General features: G+C 40.2%; 1 protein-coding gene across 1 annotated transcript in view; it reads left to right on the top strand.

The window, feature by feature from the left end:
• Positions 1-21,203, top strand: part of UBR2 (ubiquitin protein ligase E3 component n-recognin 2) — a 135,872-nt gene that overhangs the window by 65,056 nt on the left and 49,613 nt on the right. The window contains exons 12-16 of the mRNA XM_011960442.1: positions 12,372-12,535; positions 12,625-12,724; positions 15,550-15,678; positions 17,164-17,347; positions 20,329-20,390. Coding sequence (XP_011815832.1) covers positions 12,372-12,535; positions 12,625-12,724; positions 15,550-15,678; positions 17,164-17,347; positions 20,329-20,390 — 639 coding nt within the window. The remainder of the gene's footprint in view (positions 1-12,371; positions 12,536-12,624; positions 12,725-15,549; positions 15,679-17,163; positions 17,348-20,328; positions 20,391-21,203) is intronic.

Raw genomic sequence — 21,203 nt, 5'->3', positions numbered from 1 at the left:
TGGGATTACAGGTGTGAACCACCGCACCCAGCCCTAAGAAGGTGTTTTTTTCATTTTTTTTTTTTTTTTTTTTTTTTTTTTTTTTTTTTTTTTTTTTTTGAGATGGAGTCTCGCTCTGTCACCCAGGCTGTAGTGCAGTGGTGCGATCTCCGCTCACTGCAGCCTCCACTTCCTGGGTTCAAGCAATTCTCCTGCCTTGGCCTCCTGAGTAGCTGGGACTACAGGCATGTGTGACCATACCCGGCTAATTTTTTTGTGTGTATTTTTAGTAGAGATGTGGTTTCACTATGTTGGCCAGACTGGTCTCAAACTCCTGACCTCAGGTGATCCACCACACCTGACCATACTTTTTGTATATTGTTTAAACAATTTTTGTGTATCCCAGGGTCACAAAGATATTATCCCATGTTTTCTAAAGGCTTGCCTTTCCCATTTAAATTCCCAATCCATCTATAATTCATTTTTGTGTATTGTATGAAGTAAAGTCTTGATTTTTTTCCCCCTACATAGTTATTCAGTTAACCTAGAAGTGTTTATTGAAGATATTTTTTCACCTGTTGCATTTCAGGAGCACCTTTGTCATAAATCAAGACCTTTATATGTGTGTGTCTGTCTTGTCTATCTTTGTGTCCCTGCTATACTGCCTTAATTATAGTAGTTTTGTGAGTCTCAGTATCTGATAGTTAAATCTTCCAGCTTTATTCCTCAGAATGCCTTGGCCATTCTTTTTTGTTGTTGTTGTTTTGAAATGGAGTTTCGTTGTTGTTGCCCAGGCTAGAGTGCAATGGTGCGATCTCGGCTCACTGCAACCTCCGCCTCCCAGGTTCAAGCGATTCTCCTGCCTCAGCCTCCTGAGTAACTGGGATTACAGGGCATGCGCCACCACGCCTGGCTAATTTTGTATTTTTAGTAGAGACGGAGTTTTTCCATGTTGGTCAGGCTGGTCTCGAACTCCTGACCTCAGGTGATCCACCCGCCTCAGCCTCCCAAAGTGCTGAGATTACAGGCGTGAGCCACTGCGCCCGGCCAGCCTTGGCCATTCTTAATCCTTTGTATTTCTGTATGAATTTAGATTCAGCATATCAGCTTCCATACACACGAAGAAGCCTTTATATATTTTGATTGAGATTGAAATTAACCTCTCCATCAGTTTAGGAAGAATTAGTATCTTTACAATATTGAGTCTTCTGCCCCGTGAACTTGATGTATTCCTTCATTCATTTAGTTTTTTTAAAAAATGTCTTTCAATAATTTATAGTTTTCATTATAGAGGGCTTCCCACTCTTCTTTTTTTTCTTTTTGAGACGGAGTCTTGCTCTGTCGCCCAGTCTAGAGCACAGTGGCACAATCTCGGCTCACTGCAACCTCTGCCTCCCAAGTTCAAGCAGTTCTGTCTCAGCCTCCCTAGTAGCTGGGATTATAGACACCCGCCACTGGCACGCCTGGCTAATTTTTGTATTTTTAGTAGATACAGGGTTTCGTCATGTTGACCAGGCTGGTCTCAAGCTCCTGACCTCAGGTGATCCACACACCTCGGCCTCCCAAAGTGCTGGAATCACATGTGTGAGCCACGGCGCCTAGCCCCCATTCTTTTTTTGTTAGATTTATTTCTAGGTGCTTGGTTTTTTGGGGAGGGCAGGGAGACATTGTTTTTGTTTTTGTTGTTGGTTTTTTTTTTTTTTTTTTTTTTGAGGCAGAGCCACATTCTGTTCCCCCCGCTGGAGTGCAGTGGCACAATCTCAGTTAACTGCAGCCTCTGCCTCCCGGGTTCCAGTGATTCTTCTGCCTCAGCTTCCCAAGTAGCTGGGATTACAGGTGCGTGCCACCACACTTGGCTAGTTTTTTATATTTTTCATGGAGATGGTGTTCCACCATGTTGGCCAGGCTGGTCTCAAACTCCTGACCTCAGGTTATCTGCCCACCTCGGCCTTCCAAAGTGCTGGGATTACAGGCGTGAGCCACCGCACCTGGCCTGTTTTTGGCTTTTGATGCTATGGGAAATTTTTTTTAACATTACTTTGTATTTGCTTATAGAAATACATTCGTTTGTGTATATCAGCCATGTATCCAGCCACTTTTTCCACATTCATTTATTCTAATGATCTATAGATTTTTTTTTTTTTTTAAGATGGCGTCTGTGTTGCTCAGGCCATTCTCAAATTCCTGGGCTCAAGCTATCATCCTGCCTCAGCCTCCCAAAGTGCTGGGATTACAGGCATGAGCCACTGTGCCTAGCCAGTTTGTATATTCTTTTGGATTTTTCTGTGTACATAATCATATCACCTGTCATCCATGAATAACGGCAATTTTAGTTCTTATTTCCAATATTTATATATTTTACTTCATTTTCTTTATTATACTGGCTGGGACCTCAACTACAGTGTTAAATACAAGTGGTAGATAAAAGCAGAAATTTTTGTCTCATATCTGATCTCAGGGGGAAAACGTAATATTTTACCATAAAGTATGATGTTTTGCTTTGGAGTTTTGTTTGCTTGGTTTTTGTTTGATTGTTTGTAGATACTCTTTTATCAGATTAGAGAAATTTTCTGAATTCCTAGTTTGCTCTAAGGTGGTAGTGTTGTTTAAAAGAGGGAGCCTTGTCATATTGCCCAGCCTGCCCTCAAATTCCTGGTCTCAAACAATCCTCCCACCTCTGTCTCCCAAGTACCTGGGACTACAGGCATGTGCCACTGAGCCTAGCTTGGTTTTTGTTTGGTTTTTGGGTTTTTTTGAGACGAAGCCTCCCTCTGTCACACAGGCTGGAGTGCAGTGGTGTGATCTCAGCTCTCTACAACCTCCGCCTTCCGGGTTCAAGCGATTCTCCTGCCTCAGCCTCCTGAGTAGCTGGGATTACAGGTGCGCACCACCACGCCCGGCTAATTTTTATATTTTTAGTAGAGACGGGGTTTCACCATGTTGGTCAGGCTGGTGACCTTGTGATCAGATCAGACTCCTGACCTCATTATCCACTCACCTTGGCCTCCCAAAGTGCTGAGATTACAGGTGTGAGCCACTACACCCGGCCGGTTTTTGTTTGTGTTAAATCATGAATATGTGTTTAATTTTCATGAATTCAGGAGCAGCATTGGATGGTATGATCAAGTGGCTTTTTTTTCTCCTTTTGTCTGTTAATAAGATTATTTAATTTTTTTTCAAATGTTTTATTACCTTTATGTTAAGGAAATAAACCAAACTTGGTTGTGGTTTATTATCCTTTTTCTGTATTGCTTGATTCTATTTGTGCACCCTTATTTGTGAGAGAGATTAAGTGATAATTTTCTTTCCTTGTTATAGCCTTTTGGGGTTTTGGTAGTAAGATTAAAGAGGACTCATTAATTAAATTGGCAAGTATATTCTGTTTTCTGGAAAATTTTATGTAAGATAGGTATTGCTTTTGTTGTTGTTGTTGTTGTTGTTTTGTTTCGTTTTTTGAGACCAAGTCTCGCTCTAGCACCCAGGCTGGAGTGCAGTGGTGCAGTCTCAGCTCACTGCAGCCTCGACCTCCTGTTTGCAAGTGATCCGCCTCAGCCTCCCAAGTAGCTGGGACTACAGGCATGCACTACCACACCTGGCTAATTTTTTTTTTTAGTGTTTGTTGAGTTGGGGGTGGATGTTGCTTTGTTGCCCAGGCTAGTCTTGAACTCCTGACCTCAAGTGATCCTTCCACCTTGGCTTCCCAAAGTGTTGGGATTACAGGTGTGAACCACTTATTCCTTATTACTTTTGTAATTGCCCAACAGATTCTTCCTGCCCACTGTACAGATAAAATCAATTCACTGAGACCACAGCATTGTGATACAGAGAAAGTTTAATTGACACGAGGCTGGCCACACCACTTGGGAGACAGAGTTTTTACTCAAAATCTCCTCCTGAAGGCTTGGAGGTTAGGGGTTTTCGAGTGTAATTTGGTGAGCAGAAAACTAGGGAGGAGGTGATGCTGATTGGTTGAGGAGGGCATCATTAGGGTTTGTGTTGAGTCCACTTGTGGCTGAGGGTCAAAGAACTGGTTGAATCATGGATCACAAGTAATGCAAAAGTCTGAAAAGGCATCTCCAAAAGGTCACTCTTAGGTTCTACAATAGTGTTGTTATCTATAGGAGTAATTGTGGAAGTTATAAATCTTGTGATTACTGGTTATCATTTAACTTACATTTTAGCATAATTCAGGCCCCTTTCATCATCTTAACCTTGTGGACTTTCATTAGTTTTATAAAGACAGTTTCCTTTTGGAAAGGGCTATTATCTTGCTTGCTTTAAGGTTAAACTATAAATTAAATTTCTCCCAAAGTCAGTTTGGCCTACACCCCAGAATGACCAAGGACAGCTTGAAGGTTAGAAGCATGATGGAGTCAACTATGTCAGATTTATCTTACTGTCAAAATTTTACAAAGGCACTTTACCCACTTAAATATTTAGAAGAATTTTCCAGTGTAACCATTTAGGCCTCAAGATATCTTTCTGGAAATGATTTTATAGCCAGTTAAAAATTTTAATAGGACTATTCAGATTTTCTATTTCTTGTTTCTCTTCTGATAACATACGTTTTTTTCTTGGGAATTTGCTAATTTAATTTAAATTTCCATTTATATTGATTTAAATGACACCTAATATTTATCTTATTTTCTATTTAATACATTTCAGATCTGTAGGTCTTGTAGTATTTTTTGTAATCCTTTTTTAAATTTAAATTTTTCTGTTTTTCTTACCAGTCTTTCTAGAGATGTGTACTATTTTTTTTTTGAGACGGGGTCTCGCTTTGTCACCCATGCTGGAGTGCAGTGGCATGATTTCAGCTCACTGCAATCTCTGCCTCCCAGGTTCAAGCCATTCTGGTGCCTCAGCCTCCCAAGTAGCTGGGACTACAGGCATGCACCACCACACCGGGCTAATTTTTGTATTTTTAGCACAGATGGAGTTTTGCCATCTTGACCAGGCTGGTGTCGAACTCCTGGCCTCGTGTGATCTGCCTACCTCAGCCTCCCAAAGTGCTGGATTACAGGCATAAGCCACCATTCCCGGCCTAGAGATGTATATGCTTATTAGTTTTTTCAAAGAACCAACCTTTAGTTGCATTGATTTATTTTTCCCCTTTTATGCATTTGCTTTGTTTTATTCTTTCCCTTTTCGTATTTTCTTTAGATTTATTTTGCCATTCTTATGTAGTTTCTTTCCTTTCGTGACCACCAATGTAATTTCTTTATAGATTATTAGATCATTTCCTTTGAACCTTTCTTCTTTTCGGATGATTTAAGGCTTAAGTTTCCATGTAAGCATCTTGTTATGTGGCAAATGAGGGTCGTTTAGAAAGGTTTGTTTTGCAAGTTCAGATGAACTTAGGTAATAAAGGATGCCCCTTGCCTTCCTGGGAAGTGAGAGGACACTTTACAGAAGGGAAATGTATGCTGTTTTTACAGCTTTTCTTGTGTCTCCTATCATCAGTTGCCTTTGCTCAAAATAATCCTTATGCCAAAGTGGCATATTTTGGGGTGGCATATTCTGTAGGGACCAGCCCCACAGGTCGGTGGGTTGTCTCCGTGTGCGGAGACGAGAGATTGTAGAAATAAAGACCCAAGACAAAGAGATAAAAGAAAAGACAGCTGGGCGCCAGGGGACCACTACCACCAAGACGTAGAGACCGGTTGTGACCCCGAATGCCTGGCTGCGCTGTTATTTATTGGATGCAAGGCAAAAGGGCCAGGGTAAGGAGTGTGAGTCATCTCCAGTGATAGGTAAGGTCATGTGGGTCACGTGTCCACTGGACAGGGGCCCTTCCCTGTTTGGCAGCTGAGGCAGAGAGAGAGGGAGAGAGAGAGACAGCTTACGCCATTATTTCTGCACATCAGAGACTTCTAGTACTTTCACTAATTTTGCTACTGTTATCTAAAAGGCAGAGCCAGGTATACAGCATGGAACACAAAAGTGGACTAGGAGTGTGATCACTGAAGCACAGCATCACAGGAGACGGTTAGGCCTCCAGGTAACTCCACAAGAGGTGGAGGAGTAGAGTCTTCTCTAAACTCCCCCGTGGAAAGGGAGACTCCCTTTCCCGGTCTGCTAAGTAGCGGGTGTTTCTCCTTGACACTGACACTACCGCTAGACCAAGGAACCCTCTGGTGGCCCTGTCTGGGCACAACAGAAGGCTTGCACTCTTGTCTTCTGGTCACTTCTCACTATGTCCCTTCAGCTCCTATCTCTGTATGGCCTGGTTTTCCCTAGGTTATAGTTGTAGAGCGAGGATTATTATAATACTGGAATAAAGAGTAATTGCTATAAACTAATGATTAACAATATTCATATATAATCATATCTATGATCTATATCTAGTATAACTATTCTTATTTTATATATTTTATTATACTGGAACAGCTCATGCCCTTGGTGTCTTGCCTCAGCACCTGGGTGGCTTGCCGCCCACAATATCCAAGTTCTCTTCAGCAGATAGAGTGAGGTGGATCACTTTAGTCCAGTCAAGGATTTAAATGTCTCCACGTTGTTTTGACAAGACTCAGTCTTACCTGTACTTCATCCCCACCCCTGACACATAACTCCCTAAGGGTTCTCAATTGAGAGCCTGGAGTTCTTCCCTAGAATTCGAGTTCTTTCACTCTATAGGAACTTGAACACTAATGTTGCTTCCTTATGTAACTTCAGAATTTTGTAAATGTGTTTAGGGAAAAACTAGAAGAACGTTGAACTCAGTTCCCCCTGCTCTTTTTCTTACTGGGATTCTGGCCTCTCTAACACCCTGGGATGGCTATAGTCTCAGCAAGTTTTTCTCCCTAATAATGACAGTTCTGTACAGATTTTGTAACCACACAATGGGTTATCTTGCTCGCTGCCCAGATAGAGCCGATTTATCAAGATGAGGGAATTGCAATGGAGAAAGTTTCGTACACAGAGAGCTGGTTAAGTGAGCGACCAAAGCTTTATTATTGCTCAAATCAGCCACTCCAACAATTTAGAGCCTAGATTTTTTTTTAAAGATGGTTTGTTGGGCAGGGGGTGCTAGGAAATCCGGGATGCTGTTTGGTTGGGTCCAGGGTGGAATCACAGGGAGTTGAAACTGTCCACTTGTGCTGAGTCAGTTCCTAGGTGGGGGCCGTAAGACCAGATAAGCCAGTTTACCAGTCTGGGTGTCTCCAGCAGGTCCTTCAGAATGCAGGGCCTGAAAAATATCTCAAACACCGATCTTAGGTTTTACAATAGTAATGTTGTCTGTAGGAGCAAGTGGGGGAGGTTAGTGATTTTGTGGCCTCTGGCTGCATGACTTCTGAGCCATAATTTCTAATCTAGTGGCTAATTTGTTGATTTTACAAACACAGTCTGGTTCCCAAGCAAAGAGGGAGTTTGTTTCAGGGAGAGGCCATTACCATCTTTGTTTTTTTTTTAGTTTTGTTTTTTGAGTCAGGGTCTCGCTCTGTTGCCCAGACTAGAGTGCAGTGGTACAATTGTGGCCCACTGCAGCCTCGACCGCCCAAATTTGAGCCAACCTCCTGCCTCAGCCTCCTGAGTATCTGGGACTACAAGTGTGCACCACCACACCTGGCTAAGTTTTTTATCTTTTATTTTTAGTAGAGACAGTGTCTTGCTATGTTGCCTGGGCTGGTCTTGAACTCCTGGGCTCAAATGATCCTCCCACCCCAGCCTCCCGAAGTACTAGCATTACAGGCATGAGTCACCACACCCAGCCTTCGTTTTAAAATCTTTAAAGTCTTTGTTTTAAAGTTAAACTGTAAACCACATTCCTCCCAAAGTTAGTTTGAGCTGCACCCAGGAATGAATAAGGGCAGTTCTGGAGATTAAAGGCAAGATGAAGTCAGTTAGGTCAGATCTCTTTAATTGTCATAATTTTCTCACTGTTACAGTTTTTGCAAAGGTAGTTTTGGTTTTTTCTTGGGATCTTTAATCCCCTCTTACCCCACTCCCAGAATAGACAAATGCTGAGGGAAAAGCAGCTGCAGAATGCTGGCTCACCTCCTTGTGCAGTTCCCTTTCTCCCTGGTTTTCTCTCCTGGAGTCCTTGTCTCAGCAGCTCTCTAGTGATTTCAAACTTTTTTTTTTTTACTTTTATTAAGCTTTTCTAAGTGTTCTTGGTGGAAGTGTTGGTCAGCCTCAAGCTACTGCATCATGACTGAAAACAGAAGAGTACTCATAGTTCTTTAAAAAAAAAAAACTCTTAATAATTATTATGCACACTCCTGGTTAAAAATAACTTGCCCTAGATATTAGTGGAATGTTTTATAGCAGTGGTATCTTTTGAATCACAGTTACCTTACAATTAACACAGTCTTCATTTTTAGTTTGGTCAAGACCTTTGGTCAAGACTTAGTACTGGCTGGGCACGGTGGCTCATGCCTGTAATCCCAGGACTTTGGGAGGCAAAGGTGGGAGGATCGCTTGAGGTCAGGAGTTTGAGACCAACCTGGCCAACATGGTGAAACCTCGTCTCTTCTAAAAATACAAAAAATTAGCTGGGCATGGTGGCAGATGCTGGTAATCCTAGCTACCCGGGTGGCTGAGACAGGAGAATTGCTTGAACCCATGAGGTGGAGGTTGCAGTGAGCCAAGATCATGCCACTGCACTCTAGTCTGAGCGACAAGAGTGAGACTCTGACTCAAAAAAAAAGAAAAGAAAACAGTGCTTATAATTCAAGTGATAAGAGTATCATAGTTGTTCTCATTTATTAAATATGTGTTCAATCAGCATTATCCCTGTATGCTATGGCATGTTTAGTTTGAAAGTATAGGCATAGATGATGATTATTATTCAGTTGTGTTTTTCAGAGTCTTATGGGAAAATTTAGCCCATTTTGAATATGCTGTTAAATGGGTCATGAGCCTTGCAATACAAAATTGAATATGAATCATATAAAATGAATAAAAACTATAATATAAGTAAGTCGTAGTTTTGTTTTTGTTTTTGTTTTGAGATAGAGTTTCGCTCTTGTCACCCAGGCTGAAGTGCAGTGGCACGATCTCGGCTCACTGCAGCCTCCGCCTCCTGGGTTCAAGCAATTCTCCAGCCTCAGCTTCCTGGGTAGCTGGGATTATAGGTGCCCACCACCACACCCGGCTAATTTTTTTATTTTTAGTAGAGAGGGGATTTCGCGACATTGGTCAGGCTAGTCTGGAACTCCTGACCTCAGGTGATCCGCCCACCTCAGCCTCCCAAAGTGCTCAGATTACAGGCATGAGCCACTGTGCCTGATTGATAGTGGTAATGCTTTTTAAAGCAAAGTGAATTGTAGGCATAAACATTAAGAAAGGCCAGGCACGGTGGCGCACACCTGTAATTCCAGCACTTTCGGAGGCCAAGGCAGGTGGATCACTTGAGGTCAAGACTTCAAGACCAGCCTAGACAACTTGATGAAACCCTGTCTCTACTAAATATATATTAAAAATTAGCCAGGCATGGTGGCACACACCTGTAATCCTAGCTACTTAGGAGACTGAGGTGGGAGGATCACTTAAACCCTGGAGGAGGAGGTTGCAGTGAGCCAAAATTATGCCACTGCACTCCAGCCTAGGTGACAAAGCAAAACTCTGTCTCAAAATAATAATAATAATAATGTTTTAGGGTGTTAAGTACAAGAAATATATGCCAAGAATAAATACCAAATAATGTCTGGTATTTAATGTTGAAAATTACTTTGAAAGGTTAGCAACAATTTCCTAGCATAAGGTGATAAAGCTAAGAACCTAAGGCCTTTTATTTTTCTTTTCTCTTTGTAACTTTGAAAAATATGCTTCTTTTGTTATCTTTTAGAAGTAGAAATGCCTGAATAACTCCGCTGGTTTTTGTTTTGGTTTGGTTTTTTGGGTTTTTGTTTGTTTTTAAGAGTCAAGGCCTTTCTTGTTGCCCAGGCTGGCCACGAAATCCTGAGCTCAAGTAGTCCTCAACCTCAGCCTCACAAGTAGCTGGAACTGTAGACATGAGCCACTGCGGCCAGCTACTTCCCTGGTTTAATGGAACATTAGTAATGAACCACCCTAGTAGTAGTAGTAGTACTAGTAGTAGTAGTAGTCGTTGTCGTCATAGTAATGAACCACCCTATTATTATTTATTTTATTATTATTATTTAATTGAGAGAGTCTTGCTCTGTCACCCAGGCTGGAGTACAATGGCGTGATCTTGGCTCATTGCAACCTCTGCCTCCTGGGTTCAAGCAGTTCTGCCTCAGCCTCCCGAGTAGCTGGGATTACAGGAGCCCACCACCATGCCCAGCTAATCTTTGTGTTTTTTAGTAGAGACAGGGTTTCACCATGTTGGCCAAGCTGGTCTTGAACTCCTGACCTTAAGTGATCCACCCACTTCGGCCTCGCTTGCTCGGATAACAGGCATAAACCACTGCACCCAGCCTATTTTTTTTTCCGACACCCCATAAAGACAATTAAAATCCAATCCGAAAGTTATGTGAACCATCTCTGTTAACATTCACCTGAAACTAAAAATGCTAATAAGTGCCTTGATTGATAGGGGTTTACATTCTAACAATATTAAGTTGTCTCTCCACCAAACTTCCTTTTACTGCCTCCTTTAAGTCCTGAAGTTTTCAAAGGTATATTTAACTGTATAGATTTTCTACTTGTCTACTGACTTTAGAATTTAACATCTATATTAGAATACATTTTTAGTATATTCTTAGACTTCTGTCTTCTGCATTTTTGTTCCTACTTATTTGGGGTTTTTTTGTTTTTTGTTTTTGAGACAGGGTCTCACTCTGTCACGCAGGCTGGAGTGGCGTGATCATGGCTCGGTGCAGCCTTGACCTCCCAGGCGCCGGTGATTTTCCCACCTCAGCCTCCTGGGTAGCTGGGAATACAGGTACATGCCACCACACCCAGCTAATTGTTTTGTTTTTTATGGAGACAGGGTTTCACTGTGTTGCCCAGGCTGGTCTCGAACTCCTGGGCTGAAATAATCCACCTGCCTCAGCCTCCCAAAGTGCTGGCATTACAGACGTGAGCTACCGCACCTGGCCTTGTTCTACTTTTTGATGAAACTTTTTCTGTTGCTAATTACCTGATCTTGACTTATGTGAGACCTGTTTAAGTTGTCACCCAGTATCAGTAACACTCTAGAATCCTAGGGGAGATTAGCTATTGAGGCTGGAAAAGGTCAGGGGGAGGATCCATGATCTTCTGTATCAGAGTAAAAAATTAAGTATTCAAAGTTACATTAGACTTTCTGACTCTATTAGGGCAGATTAACACCATCAAAATGGCAAAGAGCAGAATGTTTGAAGTTATATTGTGTTATGGAGGTTATGAAAGGGCATGGCCCACATTGTAGGTAGAAATAGAAATTGTTAAACCTTTTTGTGGGAACAATTTGGTGATATCATTAAAATTTATTATGTGCATGCTCTTTAACTGATTATTTCCACTTTAGGAAATTATTCTATAAATATTCCTACAACTATACACAGTGGATATTTGTTGCAACATCTTTTTCAATAGCATAACACTGGAAACAACCCAAATGTCTGACCAGTAGAAGCCTGGCTAAATTAAATCTGATACAAAAGTAGACCTGGTTAAAAAGAATGACGGACATTTGTATGAACAATGTATGTAATTTGTAGGTAAAAAATGTACAAAACAGTATAATATGCTATCCTTTGTGGGAAAGAGATAGATATAATTATATATACTTGTGTATACTTAACATACACTTTATGCATTTTATGTATGTGTGTGTTATATAGTATATACTCTAATTTTATACATATATAAAAACACAAGCTCTGTAATTATATGTATGTAAAATACATATACCCATACCATCTCTTCAAGAATATGCAAGGAGCTACTATTAACAGGGTTTGCCTTTAGAAAGAAGACCTCAGGAGCTAGGAGACTTACTGACTGACTTTTCCCTATTGCATTTAGTATCATTTACATATATTTTCTTATTCAAAATAAAATATGTATACACACACACACACAAAATAAATCTCAACTAAGGAAATTAAGAGAAAATATTGCTTCATACTGAGTTCTAGAGAATCTATGCGTAAACCTCTGGATCCTAGAATAATTATACCATACCATTATAGGTGTCTAAATGTCTCAGTTAAGAACAATTTGCAGCCTGATTCAGAGCCCCCACCCTGAATTATCTTTGAATAATGAGCCTTGGAACTATCTTCTAACATCTTTCTGGCATCTGGTATAATTGTTGCTTCATACACGTGGCAATTGGAGTAAGTAATTGCTATTTAGAAATACACAGTAATGCATTTATGATATATAGTTGTGTTAAAAAAGGTTTAAACTGACGGAGCTGAACAATGTTGGTGACTTTTTTTAGTTTTCTTAGTACGTAGTTTTTGATTACCATGCACTCTGATAAACTTTGTTTTTAGGCTCGAATGCTCATCACAGAAGAAAACTTGATGAGCATTATCATTAAGACTTTTATGGATCATTTGAGACATCGAGATGCCCATGGCAGATTTCAGTTTGAACGATACACTGCTTTACAAGCCTTCAAATTTAGGAGAGTACAGAGCCTTATTTTAGATCTCAAGTAAGTTTTCGTTTAATTATTAAACCAGTTGCAATTTATAGAAAGTCGATGTTTATGTTAATTGCCACTGTCACTTTTATCTTGTTCAGGTATGTGTTAATTAGCAAACCAACTGAATGGTCAGATGAGCTGAGGCAGAAGTTCCTAGAAGGGTTTGATGCCTTTTTGGAATTACTAAAATGTATGCAGGTATGTAAAAACTATTACACTTTTCTTTTTCCTTTTTTTTTTTCCTCTTTTCTCTTTTTGTTTTATTTTTTATTTTTATTTTTTTTTACGAGATGGGGGTCTCCCTGTGTTGCCCAGGGTGGAGTATAGTGGCTAGTCATAGACACAACCAGAGTGTACTATACCTTTGAACTCCTGGGCTCTGGCATTTCTCCTGCTTCAGCCTCCTAAGTTGCTTGGGACTAGAGGCACAGGCACAGGCACAGGCCCAGGCCTGGCTTCTTTGTTTTTGTTATTGTTGTTCGCTGAAATGAACAGCTTTCTGTCTGCGCATCTTTTCATTTTGTGCACATTTCCAAAAGATCAATTTGGATGGCTGCAATTCGGACCAGGAAGCTCCTCTTTAATTGGAGATTCTTAGAAAGGTATGGAGCAAAGGAGATCCCAGCAAAGATTCTGCCATCTACTGCTCCTGGGTTTTTTCTGTGTTGGTTGTTCTGTTTTGTTTTGTTTATGAGATGGAGTCTCACTCTGTCACCCAGACTGGAGTGCAGTGGCACAACCTCAGCTCACTGGAATCTCCACCTCCAGAGTTCAAGTGGAATATCCTGCCTCAGCCTCTCAAATAGCTGAGATTACAGGTATACACCACCACACCAGCTAATTTATTGGTTTTTTGTTTGTTTGTTTGTTTTGAGACTCCTTTTTTTTTTTTTTTTTTGAGATGGAGTCTTGCTCTGTCACCCAGGCTGGAGTGCAGTTGCTCAATCTCGGCTCACTGCAAACTCTGCCTCCCTGGTTCACGCCATTGTCCTGCCTCAGCCTCCTGAGTAGCTGGGACCACAGACGCCGGCCACCATGCCTGGCTAATTTCTTTTTTTTATTTTTAGTAGAGACGGAGTTTCACCGTGTTAGCCAGAATGGTCTCGATCTCCTGACCTCGTGATCCACCCGCCTTGGCCTCCCAAAGTGCTGGGATTACAGGCATGAGCCACCGCGCCCGGCCAATTTTCTGTATTTTTAATAGAGACGGGGTTTCACCAAGTTGTCCAGGCTGGTCTCGAACTCCTGACCTCAAGTGATCTACCCACCTCAACCTCCCTAAGTGCTGGGGTTACAGGCATGAGCCACCGCACCTGGCCAGTTTTGGGGGTTTTTTTGTTTTGTTTTGTTTTTTGATACAGAGTTTCTCTGTTGCCCAGGCTGGAGTACAATGGCACAATCTTGACTCGCTGCAACCTCCGCCTCCTGGATTCAAGTGATTCTCTGACCTCAGCTTTCTGAGTAGCTGGGATTACAGGCACCTGCCACCATGCCCAGCTATTTTTTGTATTTTTAGTAGAGACAAGGTTTCACCCTGTTGTCCAGGCTGATCTCAAACTCCTGACCTCAAGTGGTCTGCCTGCCTCAGCCTCCCAGTGTGCTGGGATTACAGGCATGAGCCACTGCACCAGCCACTTTTGTATTTCTTTGGTTTCCACTAATGTTCTTTCTTTAGAGGTTACAAGTTTATTTTTTTAATATGCTTTCTTGGAAGTATAGTCAGGTTATTTGAGAAACTGTAGTGATTTTTGATTTTGCTTTTTAATGTTTCCATGTTTCTTTTTCTCTCCTTCGTGTGATATTTATATAATACAGTGTAGACCTTTTTCCCCTGTTTAATTCTCTTTTTAGGAAACATCCCTATATACAAAACAGAATCTAGAAGTAGAAACGAACAGGTATATTTAACCAGTTATAACTGTAAGAAGATAGGTGACGTCTCTAAAAATCTGAGCAAGTACTATTATGATTTATTTAGTAGCCACCTGGCTTTCTTAAGAAAAGGAATGACCAAAGTTGACTTATCATTTTTACTTTTATTTATTTGAATTCATTTTTATTTATTTTTTAATTTATTTTGGAAGTGTAGTTTTGCTCTGTCGCCCAGGCGGGAGTGCAGTGGTGGGATCTTGGCTCACTGCAACATCTGCCTCGTGATTCTTTTGCCTCAGCCTCCTGAGTAGCTGGGATTACAGGTGCATGCCACCACACCCTGCTAATTTTGTATTGTTAGTAGAGACGGGGTTTCGCCATGTTGGCCAGGCTGGTCTTGAATTCCTGACCTCAAGTGATCCACCCACCTCGACCTCCCAAAGTGCTGGGATTACAGGCCTGGGCCACCATGTCTGGCCTGACTTATCATTCTAGTTCCTAGGTTGGGTGGTAGTTCATGGGTGTTTAATTTATTATAATACTACTATGTTTTTCATGTATCTATAAAAACAGTAGCTACTTTGGTCATTTTTGATACTTGAAGTATTCTGTATTCTCTATTATTTAATAAGTTCTGACATACTAGAATAGTTAGGCTAGTTTCTGAACAGCAATTTTAATTAAAAGCTATTTATTGTTTTGCCTTCTTTCAGGCTCTATGAAAACTTTTAATTGCATATTAGGACATAATATTTAAACTTTAATATATTAAAAATACAGTTATAAATTCAATAACATTTTAAAAGCTTGTCACATTTCTTTTAACAATTTTTTCTATAGACAATAGAGCTAAAAAGGAAGGATTATTGCAGTGAAATATTGAAGTATTTTATTGCCTAAAACAGATCTTGGAAGATACCTCTGAAATAATGCATTTATTGGGATTTTTAAATTTATATTTTAGAGAATGTTATATAAACACATAATTTTAAAAGCTATTACTTTTCATAGTACTTGAAGTTTCCTGTTAAAACTTATACCTTCTGTGTTTTTATAATCAATATATATTTCTTCTACATTACTTCTTAGGTTTCCATATAAAAGAACAACTATAATTTTCATTCATATATAATTTTTTCACTTCCTTTAAGGGAATGGATCCAATTACACGTCAAGTAGGACAACATATTGAAATGGAACCAGAGTGGGAAGCAGCCTTCACATTACAAATGAAATTAACACATGTCATTTCAATGATGCAGGACTGGTGTGCTTCAGATGTGAGTTTCTTCTAGGTGCGGGAGATAGGAGGAAAGTGGAAGAGGGAGGAATAAGCAGAATCCTAAGTAAATTTCGAGGAGACCTAGAGAAAATAGTGGTGATACTTAGTTCATTAAACAGCGTATTTTCCTTCTCCACCTATAAACTCAGTAAAATTTTAAAATTCTACAACCTTAGGAAAAACTTGAAAAATAGAGAAGGAAATAATCCAAATTGTCTCTTCCTAATGTAACTATCTTTGTTTTTTTTTTTTCTTTTTTTCATAATCCCTTCTAGACTTTGAGAATATAAAAATGGTAGTTTGTAAATTTATTCAAAAATAAAATTTTATTATTGGTACATTTGTCCTGTGTCTTAAAATTATTTTGGCCTTCCTTGGCGATAAAGTCTAGATGAGAGCCTGTATACGTTACGAGGTTAGGGAAGGTTTCTGTAAGGTCTGAACAATGTGTAAAAGTTAATGGAACAGAGTAAATGATATTCGTGACTGAGAAGACAGCTGCATTATAGTCTGTGATGACAGGGACTAGAGTAGTCCTAGGAGCTATTGAAAGGTCTGTGGTTGGAGCATAGAAGTAGAGAACAGAGATTTGGGCACAGGAGTGATTTTTCAGGGCCTTGGCCATGTAAAGAAGTTTTGAATATAATTTTTTTTTTTTTCTTTTTTTTGAGACACAGCTCACTCTGTTGCCCAGGCTAGAGTGCAGTAGTGCAATCCTAGCTCACTGCAGCCTTGACCTCCCCGGGCTTAGGTGATCCTCCCACCTCAGCTTCCCGAGTAACTGGGACAACAGGCTATCACCACCACACCTGGCTAATTTTTCTATTTTTTGTAGAGACATGGTTTTGCCATGTTGCCCAGGCTGGTCTTGAATTCCTGGGCTCAAGTGATCTGCTTGCCTCGGCCTCCCAAAGTTTTGGAATTACAGGCATGAGCCACCACACTCAGCCTGCATTTTATTTGAATTGAAGTGGGAAGCCTTCAGAGATTACCGTCTCTCTATTAAATTCCCTGCTTCAACTCTTGCCTCCTTTATCCATTCTCCATACAGTGACATGATTCAATTTACATGTTTTTTAAAAATTGCTCTGTATGGAGAATGGATGAAGGGGGCAAGAGTCAAAGCAGGAATTGAATAGAGAGATGCTTGGCAATGCCTTAGAGTTACTAGAGATACAGAAAAGTAGCAAGTTTTGAGAGAAACTTAGAAGATGAAGTTACCAGCTTGGTAATAGATTGGACAATGGGGAATGGGGGAAAGGAGGGTACTGGAATAACTTCTAGATTTCTGTACTATATGGGTAAATGTATCATTCACTGAAATGGCGGACATTGGAAGAGGGACCAAGTTTGGGAGGGAGAATTGAGTTTGGTTTTGCCCATATTGTTATTTGAGGTACTTACTCATTGAATTTGAGGTGCTTGTTCAATGTTGTAAAAACTCAACCTTTTGAGTAACTTACAGAAAAACCCTCTTTTTTAGGAAAAAGTGTTAATTGAAGCTTACAAGAAATGTCTCGCCGTACTGATGCAGTGTCATGGTGGTTATACTGATGGTGAACAACCTATCACACTAAGCATTTGTGGACATTCAGTGGAAACTATCAGATACTGTGTTTCCCAAGAAAAAGTTAGCATTCATCTCCCAGTTTCTCGCTTACTTGCAGGTAAAGTGTTTCCCCTAAAATAAAACCCTAAAATTATCTTTTAAATTGTTGTTTGTGGTTAATATCTGTGAATACTTTGTGCTAGACGTTATTCTATGATTTCTACATCATTAACTTATCCAATCATCACATCGTCCTGTGAAGTAGGTTTTATTATTAAGCTTGCTTCACAGATGGGAAGACAGAGGCATAGAGAGTGACTTGCTTAGTAAGTCACACAACAAGAAAGAATCAGTTGGCATTATGAGGAAGTTTGGCACCAAAGGCCATGTTTATAGCTGTTATACCGTAGTGCTTCTTTAGATTTAACTGCAGATACCACGTTTTATCATTTCACCGAATCCAGCTTCAAAGTCTGTGTTGTTAACATTCAAATTAATCTGTTATTTAAGCAATTGCTAATCACTTGAAGCCACCCTACGTTTTCTCTTCTTTTTTTCTCTCCCTCTGAGCTGTTTCGTATATTTATTGATAGCCTTTTATGCAACAGGTCAAGAACAAGGCCATAATGGGGTGATAATTCTTTTAATTTCAAGTAGTTGATTTATAAGCCACTTGTAATTAATTGCTGGGATGTCTGAAGCTGCCATCTTACGTGGCCAAAGGCTTTTAAATATGTACTTATCCATCTCTGCAGACTCATTTCAGTACAGCTTTCATATTTCTTGATTCTAGGTATTCTTATCTTGCTCACACACTGTTGTTTTCTTTAGTTCCATTTTAACTCAGAGAACAGAAAGAAATTTTGAAGGTATTTTTACTCATTGTAAAATACGTAGTTTATGTTAAGTTTGTGGCTCAGTAGCTTAATGTGATGTGAGGGTGTGTTTTTTGTTTTGTTTTGTTTTTTTCTGGAGGAGATTATAGAGAATTTGTTTCATTTCTTCCTTAAATGTTTGACAGAATTCACCAGTGAAGTCATCTCATCTGATGCTTTAGTTTTTGGAAGGTTACTAATTATTGACTCAATTTCTTTAATAAATATGGACCTGTTTAGGTTATCTGTTTCTCCTTGTGTGAGTTTTGGTAGTTTGTGTCTTTCAAGGAATTGATCCATTTCATCTAAGTTATCAGATTTGTGGGCCTAGAGTTATTAATATTCCTTCGTTATCCTTTTAATGTACATGGGATCAGTAGTAATGATTTCCTCTTTCATTCTGAAGGCATTTTTTTTCATTGTTCTGAGACCTATCACATTATCCCACTGATAGACCCTTGCCGTGGGTATATTATTGAAGTCATGGTAATTTAAGATAATTACTTACTGTGAGGCTTATAAAGTTGTTATTCCTAGACATATGAATGTTAAAATGGTACAATAGACCATTACCTAGAATGAAATCATGATCGTAAGAAGAAATCTCTCTTATTTCTATAACTTATTCAGGCCCAGTTTTGTTATAAGTGTTTTGAGCAACTGAACTGTCGATCCTCAACACAAGCAATTAATGGCATGGTGTTGTGGAAAAGTACTGGATAGAAGGCAAGAAAGTGAGGCATGCATGGGGAAGTAGCACACAGGCGCAGTGCAGCATGCCCTGCACATGCGATTAAAAAAAAAAAAAAAAGCAAGAAAGTAAGTAGTGAGTCCTGTCTCCAACTGAGCCACTGATCTCTTCTGCCTTTAAAAATCTGAGTGAGACTCTGTCTCAAAAAAAAAAAAATCTAATTTTATGGGAGGAAGCTAATGCTGATAGTTACCTACAGTGAAAAAAGTCGATACTCTAAAAAGGTACTAATTTCTGCCTAGGTTTTTGCCTCCCTCAAAGCTGTTGTGTGAATATTTTTGAGTATTCATTTTCTTATATTTGATAAACCTTAGCCTAACTGCTTATAATCTAATTGGAAATCTAAGTAAACCTACACAAAACAGTTCTTGGACAGTTTGAAGCAAATGCTAATGGAGTTTGAGCAGTAAATGTTGAGAATAAGCTATTAGAATGGCATTAGTAGTGCAAGTTTTCCTAGATGAAGAAAGCCTCAAACCAGGCTTGAGTAAGTGGCCAGTATATACTGATAAGACTTTAAAGGGTGTCCTCGGTTTAAGCAATAGCATAAACAGAACACATTCAGAATGAACTGAAGGCCAGGCGTGGTGGCTCATGCCTATAATCCCAGCACTTTGGGAGGCCGAGGCCAGCAGATCACCTGAGATCAGGACTTCGAGACCAGCCCGGCCAACATGGCAAAACCCCGTCTCTACTAAAACTAAAAAAATTAACTGGGCATGGTGGAGTGTGCCTGTAGTCCCAGCTGCTCTGCTTGGGAGGCCAAGGCAGGAGAATTGCTTGAACCTGGGAGGCGGAGGTTGCAGTCAGCCAGGATCCCTTGAGGTTAGAAACTAAGGAGGCTTTGATCCTAAATCGGAAGTTCTGGGGAACTTAATTCAAAGGTCAGTATCAGTGAGGACCGTGATTCCAGGGCCAGTTTCTTCATTCAGTGGCTAGAAGGATCTCTCACTGCTCTACTTTAAATGGGAACAAACTCCATGGCCCAGTGAAATACAACTCTTAAAGCTGGCGTAATGTATATATAAATTGTTTTGATAGCTTTTAAAATGTCATCAGTGTATATTAGTACATACAACTAAGACTAGTTCTAAGTGTACCTTTGATAACAGATTCATGAGAAACATTAAAAAGCCTCTATTAGCCGGGCATGGGGGCGGGCGCCTGTGGTCCCAGCTCCTCGGGAGGCTGAGGCAGGAGAATGGTGTGAATCCGAGAGGCAGAGCTTGCAGTGAGCCGAGATCGTGCCACTGCACTCCAGCTGGGCGACAGAGTGAGACTCCATCTCAAAAAAGCAATAATAATAATAATAGTAAGCCTCTTATGAATATAGTTCATTTTATATCTTAATTGGTAATTTGATAGGTTCGTAAAGAGAAAAGAAGTCAGATGTAAAGTTGAGTGAATATTTAGGGTATTTTTCCTAAATGATTTTTACTAATAGAAATACTGTTTTTTGTTTCTTTCATGCAGGTTTACATGTATTATTAAGCAAAAGTGAAGTGGCATATAAATTTCCAGAGCTCCTACCTCTAGTAAGTGGTGCTAACATTTAAAAGTGAATACCTATTTATTATGTTCCTTGTATTTGAAATCACTTTGAAACACATTTTTAGTTTGGGTTCTCCAGAGGAACAAAACCAGTAAGATATTTGTGTGTGTGTGTGTGTGTGTGTGTGTGCGCGCGTGTGTGCATATACATACTTACACACAGAGGGAGAGAGAGAGAGAGATTTGTTGTAAGGAACTGGCTCATGAAATTACGGGGGCTGAAATCTGGCAAGTCTGAAATCTTCAGGGGAGCCTAGCAGACTGGAGAGACCCAGGGAAGAGTTGATGTTGCATTCTTGAGTATAGTGGCTGTTATAAAGGCAGAATTCCTTCTTCCATGGGGGACGTCAGTCCTTTCTCAAGGCCTTCAACTGAATTGATGAAGCCCACCCATGTTTGGAGGGTAATCTGCTTTACTCAGAGTCTACGATTTGTTTTTTGGGGCTTTTTTTGTTTTTGTTTTTGTTTTTGTTTTTTAGACAGAATCTCACTCTGTCACCCAGGCTGGAACACAGTGGCGTGATCTTGGCTCACTGCAACCTCTGCCTCCTCGGTTCAAGGGATTCTTCTGCCTCAGCCTCCCGAGAAGCTGGGAATACAGGCACCTGCCACCACTCCCAGCTAATTTTTGTATTTTTAGTAGAGACAGGGTTTCACCATGTTGCCCAGGCTGGTCTCGAACTCCTGATCTCAGGTGATCCACCTGCCTCAGCCTCCCAGTGTGCTGGGATTACAGGCATGAGCCACTGCACCAGACACTTTTGTATTTCTTTGGTTTCCACTAATGTTCTTTCTTT

The sequence above is a fragment of the Colobus angolensis genome, unplaced genomic scaffold, assembly GCF_000951035.1.
Source record: "Colobus angolensis palliatus isolate OR3802 unplaced genomic scaffold, Cang.pa_1.0 Scaffold51, whole genome shotgun sequence".
Taxonomy (NCBI): domain Eukaryota; kingdom Metazoa; phylum Chordata; class Mammalia; order Primates; family Cercopithecidae; genus Colobus; species Colobus angolensis.
This window is presented reverse-complemented; position numbering and strand designations above follow the sequence as displayed.